This window comes from Bemisia tabaci, chromosome 3, assembly GCF_918797505.1.
Source record: "Bemisia tabaci chromosome 3, PGI_BMITA_v3".
Lineage (NCBI taxonomy): Eukaryota > Metazoa > Arthropoda > Insecta > Hemiptera > Aleyrodidae > Bemisia > Bemisia tabaci.
The window spans coordinates 53,480,695-53,503,134 of record NC_092795.1 but is presented as its reverse complement, the minus strand read 5'-3'; the positions used below and the strand labels follow the sequence as shown (position 1 = coordinate 53,503,134).

The following is a 22,440-nucleotide window of genomic DNA, read 5'->3' as shown; positions in this document are numbered from 1 at the left end:
TGTTAGGAGTTTAAGAACTTGGAAATGTTTCTATTACATTTTACCAGTCTTAAATTATAAAGTTACATTAAAATAGCGACTGGGAACAAATTAGTTAGACGGATCCACAAAGTTAGTGCAACTGAATTTATTTATGAAACATACAGCCTCTGTACGAACTAGATGTAAAAATAAAAACAAAATATATTTACAAGATTCAAATTGAATTTTTAGATGGAATAATTATATGCATAAGAAGAAAACTCGAGCTCAATTAACGCTGTTGTGTGCTTTTAGCGATTTGTTCCTTCAAGACTAAGATACTCTGTCGTTGCTCTGGAGGTAACATAGCAATCTGTTCATTGGTTAACTGTAACACTTGCATGATCAACGCAGTCTAGAAAAGAAAAATCATCAAAGAATCAGTATGAGTTCAAAAACTTCAAGGCTGTGAGCAATGAGTCAAAATACATGGTAAGGGGCCATCGTTTCATTTTAATTTGGAGAGATTGACAGGTGTTTCCAAAAAAATTGTCAAGAATCATTTCAACTCAAATAAATCCCACATCAATCTGAAAGTATTGTAGAGCAAAATCTTGATAGCTGATCCAAAAATAATTGATAGCCATTGCAGCTTCCATACTTCCTTGTAACTTTACACTTTCAAGTTTTCTTTTACATGATATAATATTCATACAATTAATGTTTTCCTCTTCGGAAATGATGTTGATTTTTTTATTTTTGAGCTTGATACAAAATTTGGTTTCAAACGTTTTACTTACAAGGGGAGCTTCCCAAGTGTAACCGGAATTTCGAGTTGAAATTTCGCATGAAGATACTAGAGATGATTTTAGGAATGCTGTATTTTTTCGTTTTTTCGAATGGGGTCGGGAAAGCCCTCAAAAAAAGGGCTAAAGATGCGGAAAAAACGCGTGCGCTAGCGGCACAAGGTAAACATAGGTGATAGAGGCATTCCATATTTATCAGTACTGCATGGCCAAACGGTAGCGCGCTCGCCTCGCAGCCGGGAGGTCTAAGGATCGGATCCTGATTACAGTCCGTGATTTTATTTTACTTTATGCTTGTTTATTTTTCACTTATTTTATTTTGCACCATTCTCTCCGCAAACCGACTTTCGAGGTAGAACACGTAGTGACTGAAGATTTTTTACAAATGCTGATAAAAACTCGAAGTCTCTCCTGGATTGAAACGTTATTTATAATTGAATAAACAAAACACTCTAAAACTCACTAAATTTCGTTGCCAAGCTGAATTTGGTGAGTTTTAGAGTGTTTTGTTTATTCAATTATATATAACGTTTCAATCCAAGAGAAACTTCGAGTTTTTATCAGCATTTGTAAAAAATCTTCAGTCACTACGTGTTCTACCTCGAAAGTCGGTTTGCGGAGAGAATGGTGCAAAATAAAATAAGTGAAAAATAAACAAGCATAAAGTAAAATAAAATCACGGACTGTAATCAGGATCCGATCCTTAGACCTCCCGGCTGCGAGGCGAGCGCGCTATCGTTTGGCCATACGGTACTGATAAGTATGGAATGCCTCTATCACCTATGTTTACCTTGTGCCGCTAGCGCACGCGTTTTTTCCGCATCTTTAGCCCTTTTTTTGAGGGCTTTCCCGACCCCATTCGAAAAAACGAAAAAATACGGCATTCCTAAAATCATGTCTGGTATCTTCATGCGAAATTTCAACTCGAAATTCCGGTTACACTTGGGAAGCTCCCCTTGTTAGTTACCTAGTACTAGAGCAAATAGTTGGCATCTTCAGCGATCAATTCAGAATTCATAGTTACATCTGATCATTACACTTTATTTGTATCAGCCTCTTTATATTCTTGTGTTAGAGTCCTTTGAATACTTAGTTATCAAAACTAATGAGAATGTAGGAGAAAGCCATGGTGTCTAGAATCTTTGATCATGCTCATTCCCTGATTTTATCCTGATTTTCATGAGCTCATTCCCAATGAGGGATCGAAATTTACACTCACTTTGCCGGGATTTACTTGGGGAAAGCGGGTATAACTCTCCAGAGTTCCAAATACATATTATGGTGAATAAAATTTGTTTTTCATCTTCAAGCCGACTCTTTAACGCACTAATTCCAAAGGCGTTCCTGATGTTTACATTATCTGGTCAAAGAAAGATGCTCCATTATTCTGATGATTTGAAGGTTCGAGAGGTCAATAATGGCGACTCAGGTACAATAACAGGGAAGAGATTCCTTGATCAGGGTGTCTAGGTTTTTTTTTTTTTTTTTTTTTTTTTTCATTTCGGGAAATCCTAATGCAATATTAATTTTTCACTGCTAAATCCTGACAAATCCTGATTTTTTGCGGAGAAAAATCAAAATTTCTGCATAAGCGGATGCGAAAGCATGAAAAAATCCGATCGGACAGCCGACTTTTCTCAAATCCTGATTTTACGATCGATTTTTCCTCAAATCCTGATAAAATCGGGATTCAATCCTGATTAACCTCAAATCCTGATAGAATCAGGAAAATCCTGATGCTAGACACCCTGCTGATCCTCGTAGAAGGATTTCAATCCTGCATTTTCCCGGTCTTGACACCCATACTAAAAACAAATTTAAAAGAATAAAAAAGTAAGAGAAAGCATACCTTTTCACTATCCGGATTTGAGGCAGCTGGAGGAGGCACAGCTCTGGGAGGAGCTTGACTAGCAGAAGATGCTGCCGGCGGGACAGGCGGCCTTGCAGGGGCTGGCACTGGTCCAACATTAGTTGCGTTTGTAGAAGCCACTGAAACACCAAATAGGAATCATTTTAATGACCGAGTTCAAATAATGCAATAAGATATTTATGATCTAAGTTAATTGGACACCTATTTAAATTGAAGAGCAAAAAAATGGCAATTATTGATGGAAGACAAAGTGACAACAAGAGTTTGCCTATGTGAACGCTCAGAATAAACTAAGTATCAAAATGAATAAAGCTTCAGTATTCATTTTGACTTCATATTTTGTGACTGGATCAGACAAGAAATTAGGAAACTTCAAATACAAGCTGTTAAAATGGATTTAGTCAAAAGGACAAATAAATAGAGCTTTCAGGACTTACTTAAAGTTACAAAAAAGTCGATGTAAGGCTTTCGATGTTTTGGTTCCTCAGACTAACTTATTTACCTAATTTCAACTCGAGAAACTTTTATTTTCTTCTTGCACTAGTAGACCTTTGACTAACCACTTCTACCTCTACATAAGGACGCGATTCATTCTTCGGTCTGAAGAAATACTGTCCTAAAAGTTTTTTCTTTAAATCAAATTTTGTAACTAGCTGAGGTCTTACAGTTTCAGCTTGCAGAGAATTAGCTATAATCGATGGAATAAAAGAAGTTATTGAAAACAAGATAGATATATAAAATAAAAAATACATACTTGCTCTTGGATCTCTTGGGTCACGTGGGAATCGTTCAGGAGGTGCTGAAGGAGGTGGAGGAATAGGTTCTGGTATGGCAGGTCTCTGAGCCGGCATACGAGGTGGATACCTGTGAGTGAATGAAAAAAAAAAAAAAAATTATAATTATACTAAACAAATTTGAAGAAATAATAACAATTCTTATGGATTATTTTCACCACTGACAATGGTGCTATTTTATTCTCATTCAATGGCGCTTTCATTACAAATTTTTAGCCTGAAACAGCACTTAAAGGGAAAAAATTATGAACAAGATTTTATCCGAGTAATGGTTTAGTATACGTTAAATGGTATCCACATTTTGAGTTTCTCCTTTTGCCATCTAACAGGTAGGAAGGGTGCAAAATATTTCTAGTTCAACCATAGCGATGGCTTGGGTTGAAAATGCATACCTCAGATGGCGCTCCTGCAAGTCTCCACTCTTGTTTTATTGTTTTGAAGGATAACTAACCAACAGTTTCTATTGAAATTGTCTGTAAATTTCCTTCACTTACTCTAAATATACCGCACAAAACTGCAAGGAGACATTATGAATAGTTATCCTCAAAGAAAATAAAACATAATGGGAGATTTTTAAATGTTGCAATTTTGATAAGCATTTTCCGCATTTAGCCATCGTTATGCCTCTCATATTTCGAGTCTATTGGAATCATGTTTGGAGACATGCTTGATACGTCCTGACCATGGAATCAGTTTATAATTTCATTATTTTTGTTTTTATTATTCTTTGTTTTGAGTGCAGGGAGAAATTACTGTTTAGAATTACTGAAGAATCAGAAAACTATGTCTCATTCATGTATTCACAGCATTTAGGAGAGTGGACTTACTCATTTGCTGGCGGGTATCCTGACATGCTTGGTGGCATTCTGAGGTCTTGATCTGCAGAATTTCCTGAACGGTTTCTTGGATCCATTGTTCGTAAATCTAAATCTTGAGCTAAAAAAAGAGAATCAGAAATGTGAGACAAGTTTCATCTACACAATTAGGCATGCAAATTTGCATTTAAGTTAAGAAGATCAAACTAGCCTGGCAAGGCTACTTTTATAAGAACAGTTCAAGTTCTAAATGCACACAGAAACATTACTGGAAATTGTCTGTGAATAATTCTCAATGCATAAAAAAATCCTAACACAATGGGGCAGAGGCAAGGAATTTATACACAGTTATTGTGTAGTTTTTCTTATGTAAAATTTTGTGAAAAAATCAAGAGGCTCATTAAAAATTTCAAAAAAACACTTCTAATAGGAGAAAAAGCTATTTAAAATGCGACCAATCAAAAGCCAACAGTCGAGTTGACATAACAAGAAGAAGCCTGAAGCTGAATTCAGCCAATCAGCAAGCATTGTTTTCCCCGCTTGGCTATGTCATCAGAGCCCACTAAAAATCGTTTCAAATTAGTTCCATTTTTGACATCCTCAAAACTGGGTTTCTTGGCCATTTAGGGTTTGAACAAATTCACTAGAAGCTTAGTTCACTCCATACTTCCCAAAATGAATTTAAAAAAAAAAATGGGTGCCACTAATCCTTTTACCAAAAAAAGAAACTTCTCATTAATTTTCCTACATATATACATATATATACATACATATAGAGTCGCTTTATAACGCACTCTGGCGTTCTACGACACCCAAACGCCACATATGCCTGTCTTCCCAGAGGTTATCGGGCAACTGACACCGCAACATCTCTTCGTCGACGCCCTGCCGCCAACCCTTTACGGGACGTCCCCGTCGCCTCTTCCCAGGTGGTACCCAATCCAAAACTTGTTTGGGCAACCTCTCCTCCGACATTCTTTGCACATGTCCATACCAGCATAACTGCCTGGACATGACGTCGTGCACGATATCTTTCTCAACCTTCATCACCTGGCGAATTCTCTCATTACGGACACGGTCCCGTCTCGAAATGCCGGCAGATCGCCGCCAAAAATCCATTTCAGTTGCCCTCAACATTTCTTGCGTTCTTTTCGTCAAAGGCCACACTTCACTACCATAGAGCACGATACTTTTAACGATGGCATCATATATCCGGTGCTTGTTTGCCTTTGAGATACTTTGATCCCAGAGCACCCCGTTCAGCATCGCGATGGCTCTCCTGCCCTGGATGATCCTGTCCTTAATTGCTCTATCCATCCTTCCATCCTGATCGAGCCAAACACCGAGATACTTATACTCGTCACACTCTTCGATGCGCCGTCCATCCTCAAGCTCTATGCTTTGCCGTTGATGCGCTGCTCCCATGACCAGCTTCTCTGTCTTGGACACACTAACGTCCATGCCCCATTTCCGATATTCTTCGACCAACTTCCGCGTCATGTAATCTGCATCTTCCTCATCTTGAGCTACAACGATCTGGTCATCGGCAAAGCATAGAGTATAAAGGGTCTGCCCATCAACGAGTGGAACGCCCATTCCCGCAACCTTATTTTTCCATTCCTTTAAAACGTGCTCTAGGTATACCTTAAATAGTGTTGGTGACAAACAGCAGCCTTGTTTTAGCCCTTTTGTGACGAAATAACCTCCGGACAACTCTCCACGACATTTAATTCTTGCTATCGTCCCGTTATAAAATGATTTAATTGCCCCCACAAGTCCTTTGCTAAAACCCCTTTTTTCCAAGGCTTCCCAAAGCTTCACTAATGGCACGCTGTCATAAGCTTTCTGAAGATCCACAAACACCAAGTGCAGCTCCTGGCTGACCGCCCTTTTCTTCTCGATGACCTGGGTAATGGTGAACAAATGGTCGACGGTAGACCTACCGGCTCTAAAACCAGCCTGTTCTTCGGCTTCCTGGCCGCTCCAAACCTCTTCGACCTTTGCCTTGAGAATTTTACCGTAGACCTTGCTCAAGGTTCCTGTGACCGATATACCTCTGTAGTTGTCGCAATCTTGCTTACTACCTTTCTTATGACTGGGAGTAATCCAAGATTCCTTCCAATCCTTTGGTACTTCGGAACCATGCAAACAGTCTTGCATGAGTTTCCTCAGATGTTCAAATAGTTTACCGGTACCACATTTTATCAACTCCGCCGGTATACCCCCAGGTCCAGGAGCTCTGCGAGTTTTCAGCTCCCTCACAGCCTTCACTACATCTTGGAGCTGGATCTCCACGTTGGAATCTTCTTTAGTGCTTATGACTCCGCCTTGAAACTCGGGTCGCCTCTCCGTTAATTAACCGTTAATTAATTTTCCTAAAAAATAAAATATGAGCACAAACTTGTAAGATCGCAATCAGTGATACACACTTTTTCGCTTGATTGCCAAAAATGTCGCCTTTCAAAATGTCAACAAGTTATACTGAACTCAAGTTATCTGATGTGATGATCACAAAAAAGCACATCAAACTGCCAGATAATTACATGGTGAGCACTTACACATAAAAGCAGGGGGAGGGGGAAGCTGTCCAGGACGCGATCCAGGTTGAGGTTGGGTCCATTGGTCATTGACATGGTCAGCAGGTCGTCCTGGTAAGGGTGGAGCCGGTTGTGACGGAATCTGCAGGGGTGTCACTGGAGGATTTGCAGCATGTAACATCGACTTAAAAAAAAATAAGTCATTACCAACTGGAATTATAATTTTAAAGACGTCTTACTTATTTTCAACATCAACAGTCAGTGCTATGCGACTTCTAATGCAACTCTCTGACTCCTAATTTGGCCTTGAACAAAGAATTTCTAATCATTATACAAAAAGAAAGTTGGTGTTGAAAAATGAGTTGACCGTGGTTTTATATTTCATCACAATGCCAAAAAAGATGGAAATTAAGAATGCACATGAGTATCTAAGAAGCATTCTGCTATTCAAGGACCACACACAACCAAAGACAAGTTGCATAAACTACAGGGTTTATTTTCTTCTTCTTTTTCCCAATACTGAGTTGACAGATGTGCTCACAACTTGAATCATGAGCCTTGCATGAAATTTACACAGATGTAATCTTCCAAACCGAATTGGAGACAATTTTCTTCTTTTTTTTTAACCAGTTGTGTTGAGACTAGCTTTGCTTTGACTTGGCAATGTTTTCCAATGATGAGGGTACATGGAATGGTTCTTTGTATACAAAAGAGTTCTAGATATTGGGATCATTACATTTGTAGATGCAACTGGTCTTGGTGTCTTCTCGCCCACTACAACAGAGTAACAAACACCAAAACTTTCGATATTCTGCCTAAAAACAAATTATTTTTGATAGATGTATTCACCTTAGAGGACCTTCAACGCAATTAAGAAAGATTGAAGGTATTTTTTTTCAAAACTTGGAATACGTTAAGGGGGCAAAATTAGATCATCGGTAAAATTAAACAAATGAAAGAATCATTTTGAACAGAACTTACCACAGCAACCTGCGCATCCACTATTCGCATTACAACTTGAGCTTGTAAGAGAGCATATGCCAACTGAGGGTTCTGTAGAAGCATAGTCCGCGCTTCGGCAGGATTGTTCTAAAAGATAAAATAACAATTATGAACCAAACATTTTTACAGGTAAAGAGGAGGGGATGTCAAATTAAAGAAGTCTATGAAATAAAGATAAAACTTTAAAGAATAAAATGTATTGTAATTTCATCTGAACTAAATTAAAGAATTATTTGTAAGTCTGACATACCAAAATTTTCTGGAACGATCTTGGCTCATCAGCATGCTTCTTATAGGTACATCATCTATTTGTTTTTACGAGCTATGATAATATTTTCAACACTCCATGAAGCTTTCAGTTTTACAAAAATTATCGATTCAACAGAGAGTAAGTAGAGATGCACCTATTTTTCGCGCACCCTGTTGAGCATCATATTTCTAGAGGGATTTCACACAAGGCACCCAAGGACACCAATTTTCCGATCAATCAATCATTCTGTGTGCATGTAAAAATCTCATTAAGGTCATTTAATTATTTTTAATAAGAAGGAAAGGATCATAGAGCAAATCGGTAAAATTATAAAGAAAAATTTTTAATACTTATCTTACCTGGACACATAGTTTCATTTGCTTCATTAACTCAAACATCTGTTCTGGTGGTAAGGAGGCAACAGCCTTGCTAATAGCCTCAGGGGCTTTTTCAGCACTTACAGGCTCACCATATTGACTTTCAGATTGAGGTCCAGCCATGAGAGCTGTAAACATTGGTGAAGAAAGTGGTCATGATGAAATTTAAGCCAAGTAAAAATTTCAATAGGAACTCAAAATAATTATGTGGTTTACAAATTCCCTAACATGGAAGTCAACAGTAAAATCTACTTTTAATTCATTGACAAGAAAAAGTGTTAACTACACCGCGGCTCATATTGACCCATCGGCAAATTCTTCCATTCCTTGCTTATGATGCACCTAGTGTCAAGGAGTCATTTCTGTAATCAACTGAGAGCATTGAGCAAAATTATGTATCAACAAACTCAGAGTGACGACTCTAAGTACAGTTTGTTATTATCTACTGAAAAAGTAATTTTTTCTGAAAGAGGATCAGTATCCTTACTGATAAGATAACAAATATGCAGTTAAACAATTGTTGTGAATATGTGTAAAAAAAACCCAACAGAGCTCTTTTACAGCCCTAGAATTAATTTCAAGGATATGAGGTCTTAGTCATATTGTAAGAGAATGGAGCAAAAACTGACTAATAGGATACCAAAGTACAATAGTACTATAAGCGTACTGAAGAGCAGCAAAACCTTTTTCAATTGGCTGTCTGTGGCATGAATAAGAAATCGTATGATCATGAAAATATAGCGTAATGGTTATGGTCTTTTGAGTCAATATGCTTAGGATAAAAGGTAAATAATAAGTAGATAAATACAAAATACTGACACTGCATTTCCAAACGAGACTTTTCTGTACAAGCATTGTCTACTCGTAAGCTCCTTCCGCTGATTTCACAGCCATTCAAGTTCCGCATAGCACTTAGGGCAGTCTCTTGATCTTTGTATTCACAAAAGCCATAACCTTTAGGTTTCCCTGTTTCTCTATCATAGACTAACCTGAAAACATGGAAGCAACAGAGGATTGCATAAAACATAACAATAAACACAGAACAAGGAATGTAGAGTAAAAAAATAGCAGTAAGAGCCTGGTCCATGTTCATCATGAGGTAATCGCAGCGATTATTCAAAAACCACAGCCTCCACTTGATTAAATAATGCCAAAATTTTGATGAGGCTGTGTGTGAATCCGAGTGTTGGGTAGGTAATCTTGTCAGACTGATTGCTTTATTTGACCTCATTCCATTAAAGCCTAACTAAAAGAGGTGTCTGGCAGCAATGGATATATTTTTTCTTACTAGATGAAGGAATTAAAATATGGATAGAGAAGTTTGCTTCTATTTTACAAAAAAATTATTGTGAATGCCTCATTGATCGGAACTCAAGTTATCAATTTATTATTCATATTGCTTCTGCATCCTACAATGAGAACTAATATGATGACAAATTAATTAGCATGGTAAGTGATAGTAGAAAAATACTCACTTGAATGAAAGAACTGGCCCAACTTCGCTAAAAATTTCTTTCAATCTTTCTTCCGTTGCTTCATAAGGAATGTTTCCCACTGAAAAAATCAAGCACAATTAACTTCATTTCAAGTAAAGTTGACCACATATCTACGAGGAGATGAATTGGATTGATTCCACCACTCACTGGAGTGAGATGGGTTTGGAATTTATTTTTCCCAGAAAAAGGAAACTGGGCACATTGTACACTCTGGGAAAAATGACGACATTGATTGATTCTTAATCAAATACTTTGAAAGTAAGATAGGAGGGGCGATTTTGTAGACCCCAATTTGTAGTCTTGCAACATTAGTCAAACTTCCCCAGGGCTGCCAGGCTTCTGCGATCATTCGATTTTATATCTGTTTTCGTTGCGATGACGGATGTAAAATATGTTCTGCTATTAATGAAATATTACCTAACAGCCTCTAGTAAAATACTTTTGCCCTTTTTTATGAAAGAGTGAAACAGAAAATGCGCTTCTTCAATTTGGAAGCTACATTTCAGAGCGAAGATGTATTCAGCAGATCTCGCCTCCATAAGTGCGTTCGAAGCTCCGACAGGCTTGACAAGGAAAGAGTGTGAAATAATGGTTACATAGGTGAGAATTCATAGTCAATGGTCACTTAAAAGGAAAATGGGTTGTTGGTAGGTATGAAAGAGATACATTAAATAAAAGGCGATTGATTCAGGCGCAATCACTCCGTTCTAACCTTCAAAATATGAAAGAAAAACTTACCGAAAACAGATCTTAGAGATTTGTCTAATACGTTTTGATCAGACATTTTGGAAATTTATAATTAATTCTATGTGCACATGAAATTAAATATACAAGATGTGAATGGTAGATAAAATTAGACACGATAGCAGTTCCGCCCGGCACTTTCAACTTTTCAGTCAACAAAAACAAAACAAATCAAATCCTCTTCCATATGTTCCCAATTCTAAATGGCTGGAATTATACGTCAATGGAATTTTATCATACCAGGCATTCTGATTGGTCAATCGTGGTTCATTTTCCAAATGCGGGATCTGAGCTTTTGCGTGCTTGCTTTGTTTATGTTTTTATCATATCAGTGAAGTGAATTGCATGTGACCGTGAATATGGCAGATTGGAAGTCCGTTTTATCCGCAGCGGGATTTATTATGCTATGTTTTTTTGGAATTCCAATGAACATCAACTCTCCCAGCCCTGCTGAAAAAGAACAGAGACTCCTGTTTCATAGTTACGTCCACAAATTCAACAAGCCGTACAAGCTCAATGAGAGCGAGTACGAGGTCCGTTTTAGAACATTTCAGGTTGGTTACATAACACGTTATTTTGCCTTGCCCTAACATAACGAAATCACAGAAATGATTTTAAAAGCTTTTGACGAAACTTTTCTAGAATAGTACTCTAGAAACACCTTCAGTTGTCATTCTTGGAATTTTAAGAGTCTCCTTCACTGCTTACTTACATCGATAATTGTGGTGTTGGCTTGGCTCATTCCTCATGTGAAGCATCGGCTAGCACCACACGCAGAATGTTCTGCAAATCATTCAAGATGAATAATTTTATTGTAAACTGTGCATTGCTGCACCGAGTTGAGAATAGCATTTCCTACTAGCTGTTGATGATGTCATTGATAACAATAGTCATGTAGCATCTGTGGTTTTTAACCATTCTTGTTCGTGATTACCTAACATTCAGTGGAGTGACCTGAAGTGTTCTCCATTGATGTGTTACTGATGGAATCAAGCCTTTGCCAACGGGTTTTTGCGGTTGAATGTAATTGATAGATAGGTCAGGACATCCTAGCTGACATCCCAAAGCTACTCAAGCTCCAGGCTTCGGACGGAGCTTGAGTAGCTTTCAATGCCAGAGCACCGCCAATTCCTGATGATTTATTGGCGGAATAACTGTTAAATTTTCGATTCAGCCTGCTGATCAACCCAGATTGATTTGGCTCAAGCATAGCTTATTATATAATCTTTCAAAGCAATGTCTCGGATTGATAATTTTAGATTTTTTCCTTGTAAGTTATATGATTTAGTAAAAATTAGGACTTGATAGAGAAATTCACAGTCAAGTACAGAGAAACCACAAGTTGGTCTTAATGCATAACTGATTAATGAATAAGATTATTCACTCTGACTACCTTTTTTTTCCCTTTTTCAGACGGCCCTTAAAACAATTGAAGATTTAAACAAAGGCCGCGACTCAAATGAAAGTGCCTTGTATGGTTTGACGGAGTTCTCGGATATCTCAGGAGATGAGTTCTTGTCAAGACGACTGCTTCGAAAACTGGGCAAAAGACTTAAGCATCGAAAGTTGGAAGAAGACACTAGTGGCGAAAAGAAAGAAAAAGATCGTCATCACTACAAGCACAGAAATCATCATGAGCATCACAATCATGTTAGGAAGCGAGATGTCTCTCCAGCAATACCACCCAAAAAAGACTGGTAGGATACCATACTGAATATTTTTTTCTTATTTCCGATGCAGATTATCAATGAAGGGCTGTTTATTACGTTCTTTGCATAATCAAAACACAACTAAATGTAAACTCTGTAGACAGTCCATTTGCTTAACCCTCACAGGTGCACATTAATATGCATAGAAAAACCCTTTACCAGTCAATTCTCAAGTCGCAAAGGTTAAACATGACAGACGAAATTTTTTATGATAGGTTAAAAAGAAATAAAAATACATCCACAAACCAAAGATGTTGAAATTTCCTGAGCATTTTCTGAGCATTGGAAACTTCCTCCTATAAACCCAAAAGATTCATTATTTCATGTCTGCAGCACAAATTTTATCTTTGTTCTTTTTGAATGCCCGAAAAATTTGCAACTATGCCATACTTTCACAAAACTGAAAAATGTACCAAGTAGGTAAATTTGACATTAATGCTAGGTATGCACAGAAAGCGGGTGCCATTGCAGGACCCTCAAACATTAGATTTTTTTAAATTAATAAATAAAGTCCCCCATGAAGATGGTTGCGAGCACTGGTTTTCCCTCCTTGTCTTTGAAAGTCGAAAAAAATGCAAAAACAAGCCACTTTATGACTTAATTTGGAAGGTTCAAAACATCAAGTAATGTTTTGTTATTTTGTAACAAGTTAGTACAGTAGTATTTATCTTTTCGATTTTTATTAAATAAATTTTTTTAATTAATTCTCTATTCCTTTTATTATGTACTGTTTCTCTAATTTGCTTGTTGTTTTCTTTTACAAGGCGAGATACAGGCATTATTGGCAAAGTACGGGATCAGAAGACTTGTGGTGCTTGTTGGGCATTCAGCACGATTGAAACAGTAGAGTCTATGTATGCCATGACAAATGGTTCTTTCAAGGAACTTAGTGTACAAGAAGTAAGTGCCATGAAAATCAAGAAATTTAGTTTTATATCCTTACAAACTGTCCCCTTCAATTTTTAACATTTTAGTATACCTCACATTGGTATTTGGCATTTTTTGGAACCACTCAAAAAATGTTCACAAAGTGAAATACTTTTGGCTAACAAGTCAATAGTGCATTCACAAATAATTGTCTAAAATTCTTTGGATGGATATTTTAGAAGTATTGGGTGAGTCTTGAAGTCTGGGCATGGACAAATGTTAATGAGTATAAATTACTCTTATAATTGTACTTGTGTTTAAGTCATTAATGGAAATAGATGAGCAGCTTTATTATTGAAAAATTCCTCCTGGAATTGAATTTTTTTTGAGAAGATAACAAGCTACATATAACAATAGACACTGCCTTTATCCCAACAAATTTTACCAACCCTGGATGGGTATAAGAAATATTGAACCCCTGCTTTATCCTAAGTAACTTCTGGCCAATTCATTGCTTGGTTTAGAATTGGTATTGAAGCATTGGCATTTCATGCGTTTTTCAAAGCTGATAAATTTATTTTTAATGCAGTGGTAGTAATAATTGAAACCGGCTTCCAGGAAGTTCTGAGTAGGTTTCAAGTACATCGCTTTTGTTTTATGATCGACATTTATTGATTTTTTTTTTTTTGTAGGTGGTGGATTGTGCTGGCAATGGGAATGCAGGATGCAATGGTGGAGACACATGTAGTTTACTTAAGTGGCTCGTTATGAACCATGTTCCAGTCAAACTAGAAAAAGATTATCCCTTAGTTTTGAAAGATGAAGTTTGTCGACTCAATGGGTATGGGTAGGTCTAATTTGTCATTCTTTTATGCTGAAAGTTGAAATTTTTCTGCTTGTATGCTGAATTATATATATTTTTTTTTTTTTAAAAAAAAAAAAAACTGGAAATGTTGAAAAACTCCTTCTGAATTTTTTAGTTATAGACTTAAATTTTCTATTTTTAGATTATCTGTCCCATTGCTTTATGTGCAGTGCCATTTTCCCATCCATCTTACAATGGTAGCACAATTAAATGCAGTAGAAATGTTCAAAAGCACATGTTAAGAAGGCATTAATAGTGAGCCGGTGACGCATGGCACGCTGAATTAAGTGTAACATAGAGTTCTCGCAATCAATCTATAGGTATAGGTGTGTAAGTTTTACAGTTGTACTTGTGCATCTGAGCATGATAATTTCTACTCCATTATTAAATCAAGTGTATAAATTTAACAATAGATTCAAATTCTAGAAGTTCAGCAAATAGTCTAGATCTTGAAGAAACAACCACTCAACAACACATAAGCATAAATAATGAGCTTCTTACTTTGTATTAATTAAAATCAATATTTTTTTTAGGTTTGAAGGAGGAATAGAAGTAGCCGATAACTACACTTGCGATAAGTAAGTTCTTTCTTAAGCCTCCTATCTTATGATTTTTGTCTCTCTTACTCGACAAGTTCTTTATTGCTTTCTGTACAATTGCTGCTTTAGTTTACAATTTTATTTTGGTTTTCAACACTACCTATTGTCGTTAATAATTTTAAACCTGCTGAATTTTGCTAACCCATCTCTTGAGAAGTAAATAAAACGTTTTAACCAATCCATTCAATATTTGATCATTTGTAGGGAAAATTTAATTGCTTTGTATGGAAGTGCTTGACGAGCTGAATTTACAGTATTCTATAAAAAAATTATTTCTGATAGGGGAAATTTAAGAAGAATAGATTTCCGAGTAAGAAAATTTACTGCCTTGTGCCATCATTTATTTCTCATCTTAACACATTTATTTTCGAATATTCAATCATTCCGTTAGAAATCCTCCAATAATTGTTCACTTTAGAGATCAAGGATATCCCATTCTTACATACAGTTGACTCAGTAGTTACAATTTATTAGTAAAATTAATCAAGTTTTAGACACTTGCAAATTTTCCATTCCTTCCATCTTATGGATGCATAGGTTAAAATGTATAGATGAGAATAACACAGGTCTCCTTCTGGACTATATTATTCATGAATCCTCAATAATGCTGTGGGCATGTAAGCCAAATTGGACGTATTTCTATCAAACGGAACCAGGTGCATTAAGACATCAGCCCATGAGACCCATAAGAATACATGCATAACAGGGCTCATGTCATAATGCACATAGTTCTGTTGGACAGAAATACGTCCAATTATAGTTCCTCTATCTTAGTCATCAATTCTCTTGCTGTTAAATGGACAGAGTTTAACAGGGAGGAACTAAGTCTCATCAAGACCAACCCTAAAAACAAGGTTTGAAGTTTTATTACTCTGTATCCAGAGAGGCTATTGAAGATTTGCTTGAACAGACAACCAATAGGGAAAAGATTACTTGAAAGACTGCCCAAGAGATGGGCAGTGGGAACAGAGCTGGCTTTCTGGCTTCTTTTTTTTAATTCACTTGACAAATCTTTTACACTCATTAATGATTAATATTTGCTCTGTACTCAAGAGCTTGACAAGCAGGTCGTACCCTAGTTTTTCGTAAAGGAGAAGAAGTAAAACTCAGTGCTGGAGATATAGTTAAACGCCTTTTTCACATTCAAAATATTTTCTCTATACTTTGAATTTTTAAAGGAGGAAATGTGCCGCCAGTTATGGTAGGTGGGGGTAAAAACTCATATGGGGCAAAAGTACTTTCATATTTTCTTGCAGATTGAGGTCAGATTGGCAACAACGCCAAGTCAATTAAGTTGGTAATACTGTTTTTCATTTGGGGCTTACAATTTGAAAATTTTCTTTTTTTCTCCACACTGGTAATCTGATCTCTTCTTTTATTTTTTATTCTACCAGTTTTGTCGGAAGTGAGTCAAACATCCTGGAGCTCCTTGCCTTTCATGGACCTGTGATAGCTGCCGTGAATGCACTTCCATGGCAGTATTATATTGGTGGAGTCATCCAGTATCATTGTGACGGAGCACTGCAAAATATCAATCATGCTGTACAAATCGTTGGGTACGATACCACTGCTGCTATCCCACACTACATCATCAGGAACTCGTGGGGCCCCTATTTTGGTGATAATGGATATGCTTATCTTGCAATCGGCGGTAATATTTGTGGTGAGTATTTTTCTTTCACTTGCTTATTTTGAGCTATCAGAATAATCCCAACAGCAATTGAATTGTGTCGTGGAAAAACTGCTAACGTCCATTTTTCCAGCATTGAGTTTTTTCAGGTTGATAATACTTTTCAAGAGTTGATACAATCCTAAAATCGCTGCAAATACTCTTTTTGGGATTGAAACATCCCTAAATCGAGTATCAACACCACTTTTATGGTTGCATGTAACTCTGAAAAGTATTATCAACCCAAAAAATCTCAAGATCGGAATAATGGACGTAGCTGTTTTCGCACGAACCGATTCAATTATTAGGGATAATTTGGATACTCACGGTTGGTTTTTGAGTATCGTATTTAGGGTGAAGGAGTAGAATGAGCCTCTATCCAAGGTATGAATTGCATGTATTGTTGCATGTATCTTGATTGCGTTTTTTCCAAATCTTTGCTGTTGTTTGATTGTTTCAAAGAAAAATCAATGAACTTACTTGTTGGATATTCACAGAAGATTTTGTATTAGATGAAGAAAAATCTTGAAATTCCTAAAAATATTGGTCGTTCCATCAATTTTCTTTTGAAGAAATAAAATGTGGCAGGAAATGTGCCCCGTCAAAAATAAAGGTACGCGTTTTGCAACTTTTATAATCCGGGTGTGAGCTTAGCAACAGAATTTTGGTTGAGAAAATAAATCTTATTTGTATGTTATAGGCTCTTGTATGAATTGGAGGTCTAGTCGTCATGCTATTTTTGATTTCTATTTTTTCAATCAAGGTGTGAACGTGTTAATTTTTTACAGCTGGGTCATCTTAGCATCTGCATCCTATTAATTCTGCATTTCCTTGTTTTTTCCTTTTAGGTATTGGGACCGAAGTTTCATCACTTGATGTTCTCCAGAAGTAAAGTCAAAGAACATTCCCTTGTTTTAAGTAATACTCACCCCTCTGACGCAGGTAACAATAGCCGTATGAACAAATTTGTTCACTTGACTGCTCATTACTCGAACCATGGTCTGAAGCCTTTGCTCATGTGATTCTAAATTGTTCCGCATCATTGAATCATCTATATATAAGTCTTTTTCTAAGTTCATTTTTCAAATGTTTGTGGTGTTCAAAAAACCAGAACAATTTAATTACGTATATGTCTTGGAGAAATCACCATCTGGATTTGAAATAGTTTTATTTTATTTTCCTCTCCTTAAATTTTTTTTAATTGCATGGAGCAAGGAAATATCTGGATAGTCAAAGTAGTTGCTATTTTAACTCCGTAGGATTCCCAAACAGGCCATAGTTTTACTGAACATAGTTGAATTAGAGCTAAACTTATTGGAGACGTTTGCCAAGCCACTCAAAACTTAATTGGGCCTCTTGGAGGAAATTTGTGGAATTTGGATACTTGGAAATTGACGTAAATTTTGTGAAAAAACTTGAGAAAATTAGGCCAGATAATACTCCTCCTTGTGAACCAAGGTTCAACTGTACTGATTTTTGTTAAATGTTCTGTATTTGCTCTCTTATCTTTTTTTTTTTTTTAAGTAGTTCTTTTCCAACCATGTCAAAGTAATTTCAAGTGTATTATATCCATGATGATGAAAAACGAAAGGAAATACACTCCAAACATTAAAAAAAAAAAAAAAAAAAAAAAAACTCCTTTGAACCAAAAAAGGTTTACTTAAAATGAAGAGACTGTTTTTGCATCCTCATCGTCGTCAACTTGAATGTGCTAGAAATTATGATATTTAGCTAAGCCTAGATTCTGAGTCCAACACTCTTCTGCGGAAAACTGTATGATTAGGCAATATTTTAGAGTCTATATTGCACGTTGTGGGTAAAGTTTATGCACTTTTAGACTGCAACAGAAGATCCTGATCCTTGCATTTACCTCTAATGCCAAACTGACGTCAGACAATCTTCTGCCACAGTCCAAAGTTGCGTAAACTTACCTGGCGTGGACTCAATGCAAAGACTTTTTATAAAAAGGGGAGACTTGATGAAGTATGAAATGCCATTGAAGTTTTAACCGCCTGCGGAACATCTATTACGTATGTTTTGTTCTATGCATCATGCCCAAGACTGTCTACTGTGTCATATTATGTAATTCTATGTATTTCAATTGACCGCAAAACTGTAATTATTCCCATGTGCCTTTGCAAAGGAACTCTTCATGTGCCTTTATCACAATTCTCTTGCTAAAATTTCTGTGTTCTCCCGTGTGTTCTTTAATGATATAATTTAACTTTGGATGTATGTATAGTTTTTTTCTCATTTCTTTTTGATTTTATACTTTATTGGCAAAATTCTCTAGCATTTTAAATAAGATTGTAACAATTTCTACAGTTTTCTATGTTTTCCGAGTAAAATGTCGCTCATTATCAAGATCAAAATCCCTACATTATTGTTATAAAAGCAGGTGGAGACATGTATTGTTAGTTCATTATTTTATTTTTAAGCATGACTGAGCATATCTTGAGGTCTGCAAGATGAGAAAATGACCCCTCCTTCTTGATTTGATATATGAGGATACAAATTATGTAAATGTATTTAAGCAGACTACTCTTTGAAATTAGGAAACACATTTTCTGGCTTAATATAGAAACAACACATGTGCCATTAGTTTCTCTGTGCAGATAGTTCTTTCATGTATGAACTGGAACTTTTTGTTCGTAATTGTAAAATGCAGTCCAATTATTTTCTGAAAGAACTATGTAAGAAATCAGAAGTCATTGTGAGGTGTCACCTTACTATACTTTCCTTTTCGCCCTTCTCCTGTGACTGTAACAAAATTCGATTGAAAGGAGGTTGGCTGTGATAAATGCGTTGCTGCTAGTTTGAATTTAAAAATCTTCAAATTGGTGTTCTTTATGGGTTTATATTTCAAGTTAAGCATCACGCTCATCAATAAAGGCTTCCAAAAAAGGACCAAGCAATGATTGTTCATTCGTCAACACCTTAAATCTTCTTGGCATCATAATGACCTCCGATTTACGGATTATCAGTGTTGTTTTCTGCTTGTATCAAAGTATTATTAATTGTATGTATGTAAATACTTTACGACATCATTTGTAGTTATAGGTAATCTTATTTTATTTTTTGGGTCATAGTACTAATCTTGTTAACTCATCATAAGAATTGTGTCAGAAATCTTATATGTAGTTTTTCCAGCTAGCCTGTTGCATTTGAGAAGAAATTTTTATTTTTTTATTGTTACTTCTTTGTTTTACAGATACATTTATCACACTCTCTCTCTCTTTGCTTTTATCATTCCTGACTGCTGTACACTCGGGCCCTTCATTCCTATTTTTACTCTTAATCCAATCAAATGGCAGAAAATATTTTTATTTTGTCAGATCAGACTTCCATTTTCAATTTTAATGGGCCCATTAGATCATTATTTCCCCATTTTAAACTTATTATTAGTTTTGTATTTATTAAGTATTGAAGGCACAGCACTTCATTTTTATAAGTTCGCCATGTAGGTTGGCGACCAAATGTAACTTCACTCGGCGATAGAATAACAATTGTTACAGGGAATGTATTCAAGGCCCTTTGACGGATCGCCATGCTGACAATGGTCGGCGACTAACACGCCTCAAGTACTGTATTTCAAGGAGTTGTAATGGAAATATCTGAGGCAAGATGAAGGAAAGAACTAGTCTTAATGTATGTAGATTATTGCAATCAAATTTTTTAGGGTAAAAAAAGAATGTAATCACTTCTAGCAGATCTGATCTTATTCCATTAGGTTAGCATGATTGTAAAGAGCATGCAAATTATTTTTAATGTTGGTGCAAAGTTAGAGCATTCGACTGTTAGAGCTAATACTGAATTTTTTGGTCAGATAGTTATTAGAGTGATGACAGATCATCCTAATTCCTACATTGAAACCCAACACAGGAATGAAGATGGTAGATCATGTGTCACACCCGAAAAGTTAAGCAATTATTTAATATGTTGACGGTGAAACTGTAGGAATGCGTATCTCGGTTTGGGACATGGTAGATTTCCAAATTATTTTAGAAATGGAAAAATGCTGGACGTCATTTCTTGGAAACTAGCTTCCCTGATCTTTATGTCCAATATGAAAAATACTCGGTGAAAAATTCAAATAATAGTTATGGTCATTAGTTCCTCTTCGATGAAATACAATGGGAGAGGAGGTTTCAAAACATTGCCAATGAGTTTCTGCATTTCTGTAGTTTCACTGTCTTTATGTCTTTCAGCAAGATGTTGCATGGTAAAGGTCTAATTGTTTCCCGTGACCCCACCTTCCCCCTTTTTTGTTACTCTTTTCCATGATAATATTCTTAACATTTTAATCCCTCTGAAAAAATATTACAAAAAAAAGTTTTGTGGTTTATTTTAAGTCAATGAAGAGTACATTTAATTTTTGAAGCCTCGTACTTTTTAAATGGAAGAAGCAATATTTTGTACCATAATATACTTTAAGGAAATTTTGAATCTCACATGGCGATCGTTTTCAAAGAGGAAATACAAAATTTATCTGTAAAATTAACTTTCAATATATTTTTACCATTTATCTTAATACTTATCACCAGTTTTATTACTTACAAGAGCTTTCATGTGCAAGCTGTAGTCAAGTAATTAAAAAATTTTAAAATTTTACCTTTCTGGGACATAATTTTCATTGGGCAGACACGTTCGGACGGTTCATCATCAGTGCGACTGATGTCCATCAGTCCATGTCACATCAGTCGCACCGATGAAGAGTTGTCCGCTCGAAATGCGTCGCCCAATACAAATTATGTCGCAAGTGAGTAAGTAAATTTTAAAAAATTTCTTGACTTATCACCATTTTTTTTCACTCCTCTTTCCTGCAAGCTCTTACTGCCAACTCAAAATTGAAATCTAACTTTATATCATGACACTGATAAACGTCTGATAAATTAAAGAAAAAGATAATTGTTCGTCTGGAGCTAAGCATAAATTACCAAATAAATTTTCACGATGCTCAGTAATCTATATTTACTGCTAAAAGAGGGATGATGTTATTCGTCAGTACAATACGGACAGCAGAAATTATATTCACTGTGGCAGTACCATACGAAAATATTATATTCGTCAGTATAGTACCGACGAAGAATATCTGACACTCACCTTTTCAGCGAGACAGTTTAAAATATTCTTCTTGTTCATTTTTGAATTGAGGAGAAAGCAGTCAGTTTTTCCAGTTCCATAAAATATCATTTCTATTTTTTGATACACGCTAGAAGTCAGTATTTTTTCAAAAATAAGTTTCCATAAATCACCGCAAACATGGAAACATGTAACTAAGTATATCTAATTCCGTGTATTTTAATGCAGTACACTTTTAATTTCAATCCATTTTGTTAATATTTTAGGTAACATAATAATAAAATAACTACAAGATCACAAGAGTCAACCCTGTTAACCAAACTTTTCCACCGTACTTGTCCATTTTAATCAAAGGTGCATCGTCAAGAGTCAATTCTCACTGCCAATTTTTGCTGCTTTCTCCGTTCCTGGTACTTAAACCGAAAATGTCGTGATGAAGGACGATTCCTGTCGAAAATGGTGACCCCTCTTCGTCCCGTAGGTTACCAAGGTGCCTCTCAATTATAGAAACTAATAACTGAATGAATTTTTTAACTTCTTAAGATAACCACATAAATACTAGGATAGTAGATGTTATCTTTGTGTTTGAGGAGGACTAATTGGATCGCATTTTGCAAAAAGGAATCACATTCCAATGACGCTAAGATTATGAAACTTTTTTTACCTTGCAAATAGAAACTCATCATAAAAACACTTTTTATCTCTATTCCCAATGAGCTGTAAATTCAAGACGAAAATTACCCTGATTTTAATTTTCTGCATGATTCCAGTAATTTCATTATATAGAGTTCATAGAGTCGTAATGTAAATGGGAGAGCTGGCGCCATGTTCTGCTCGACTAGTTCCGAGTCCGGTGTGCGCCGAGTTTGGGTTACTTTTTCAATACATGTTCGATCCAAAATGGCGGTGTGAAATAAAGGGTGATTCCTATCTTCTTTGTTTACATTGGATGGCCGGGTACCCGTGTATCGCAAACAATCGATTATGTATCGAAAAG

At 36.1% G+C, this 22,440-nt stretch overlaps 2 protein-coding genes across 3 annotated transcripts; one reads left to right on the top strand and one right to left on the bottom strand.

The window, feature by feature from the left end:
* Positions 1–112: 112 nt before the first annotated feature.
* CstF64 (cleavage stimulation factor subunit 2 CstF64) lies at positions 113–10,834 on the bottom strand. The gene is made up of 10 exons (XM_019045427.2): positions 10,647–10,834; positions 9,888–9,966; positions 9,232–9,401; positions 8,395–8,540; positions 7,765–7,872; positions 6,805–6,967; positions 4,259–4,367; positions 3,392–3,501; positions 2,617–2,756; positions 113–376 (listed from the first exon to the last, which is right to left on the bottom strand). Exons 1-10 carry the CDS (start codon positions 10,690–10,692, stop codon positions 254–256), a joined length of 1,194 nt encoding a protein of 397 aa, XP_018900972.2. The 5' UTR covers positions 10,693–10,834; the 3' UTR covers positions 113–253.
* A 117-nt stretch (positions 10,835–10,951) lies between these two features.
* On the top strand, positions 10,952–17,996 carry LOC109033026 (cathepsin O). 2 transcript variants are annotated; one of them, XM_019045429.2, is made up of 7 exons: positions 10,952–11,206; positions 12,066–12,349; positions 13,126–13,261; positions 13,921–14,069; positions 14,627–14,671; positions 16,087–16,355; positions 17,210–17,996. In XM_019045429.2, the coding sequence occupies exons 1-7, from the start codon at positions 11,012–11,014 to the stop codon at positions 17,251–17,253; spliced, it is 1,122 nt and encodes a 373-aa protein (XP_018900974.1). In that variant the 5' UTR covers positions 10,952–11,011; the 3' UTR covers positions 17,254–17,996. The 2 variants fall into 2 exon arrangements, with proteins under 2 accessions (XP_018900974.1, XP_018900973.1); XM_019045428.2 differs by having other exon boundaries at positions 13,921–14,075.
* The last annotated feature ends 4,444 nt before the right edge of the window (positions 17,997–22,440 follow it).

Excerpts from the sequence above, each read along its gene's own strand:
- CstF64 (XM_019045427.2), bottom strand. The coding sequence starts at position 10,692 with ATGTCTGATCAAAACGTATTAGACAAATCTCTAAGATCTGTTTTCG. Across the intron at positions 8,541-9,231 it reads GTCTCGTTTGGAAATGCAGT|CTCTCATGGCTGGACCTCAA; the intron begins GTCAGTATTTTG and ends CAATGTTTACAG. Across the intron at positions 2,757-3,391 it reads CCCAAGAGATCCAAGAGCAA|TGGCTTCTACAAACGCAACT; the intron begins GTATGTATTTTT and ends TTGGTGTTTCAG.
- LOC109033026 (XM_019045428.2), top strand. The coding sequence starts at position 11,012 with ATGGCAGATTGGAAGTCCGTTTTATCCGCAGCGGGATTTATTATGCTA. Across the intron at positions 13,262-13,920 it reads AGGAACTTAGTGTACAAGAA|GTGGTGGATTGTGCTGGCAA; the intron begins GTAAGTGCCATG and ends TTTTTTTTGTAG. Across the intron at positions 14,076-14,626 it reads TGTCGACTCAATGGGTATGG|GTTTGAAGGAGGAATAGAAG; the intron begins GTAGGTCTAATT and ends TATTTTTTTTAG.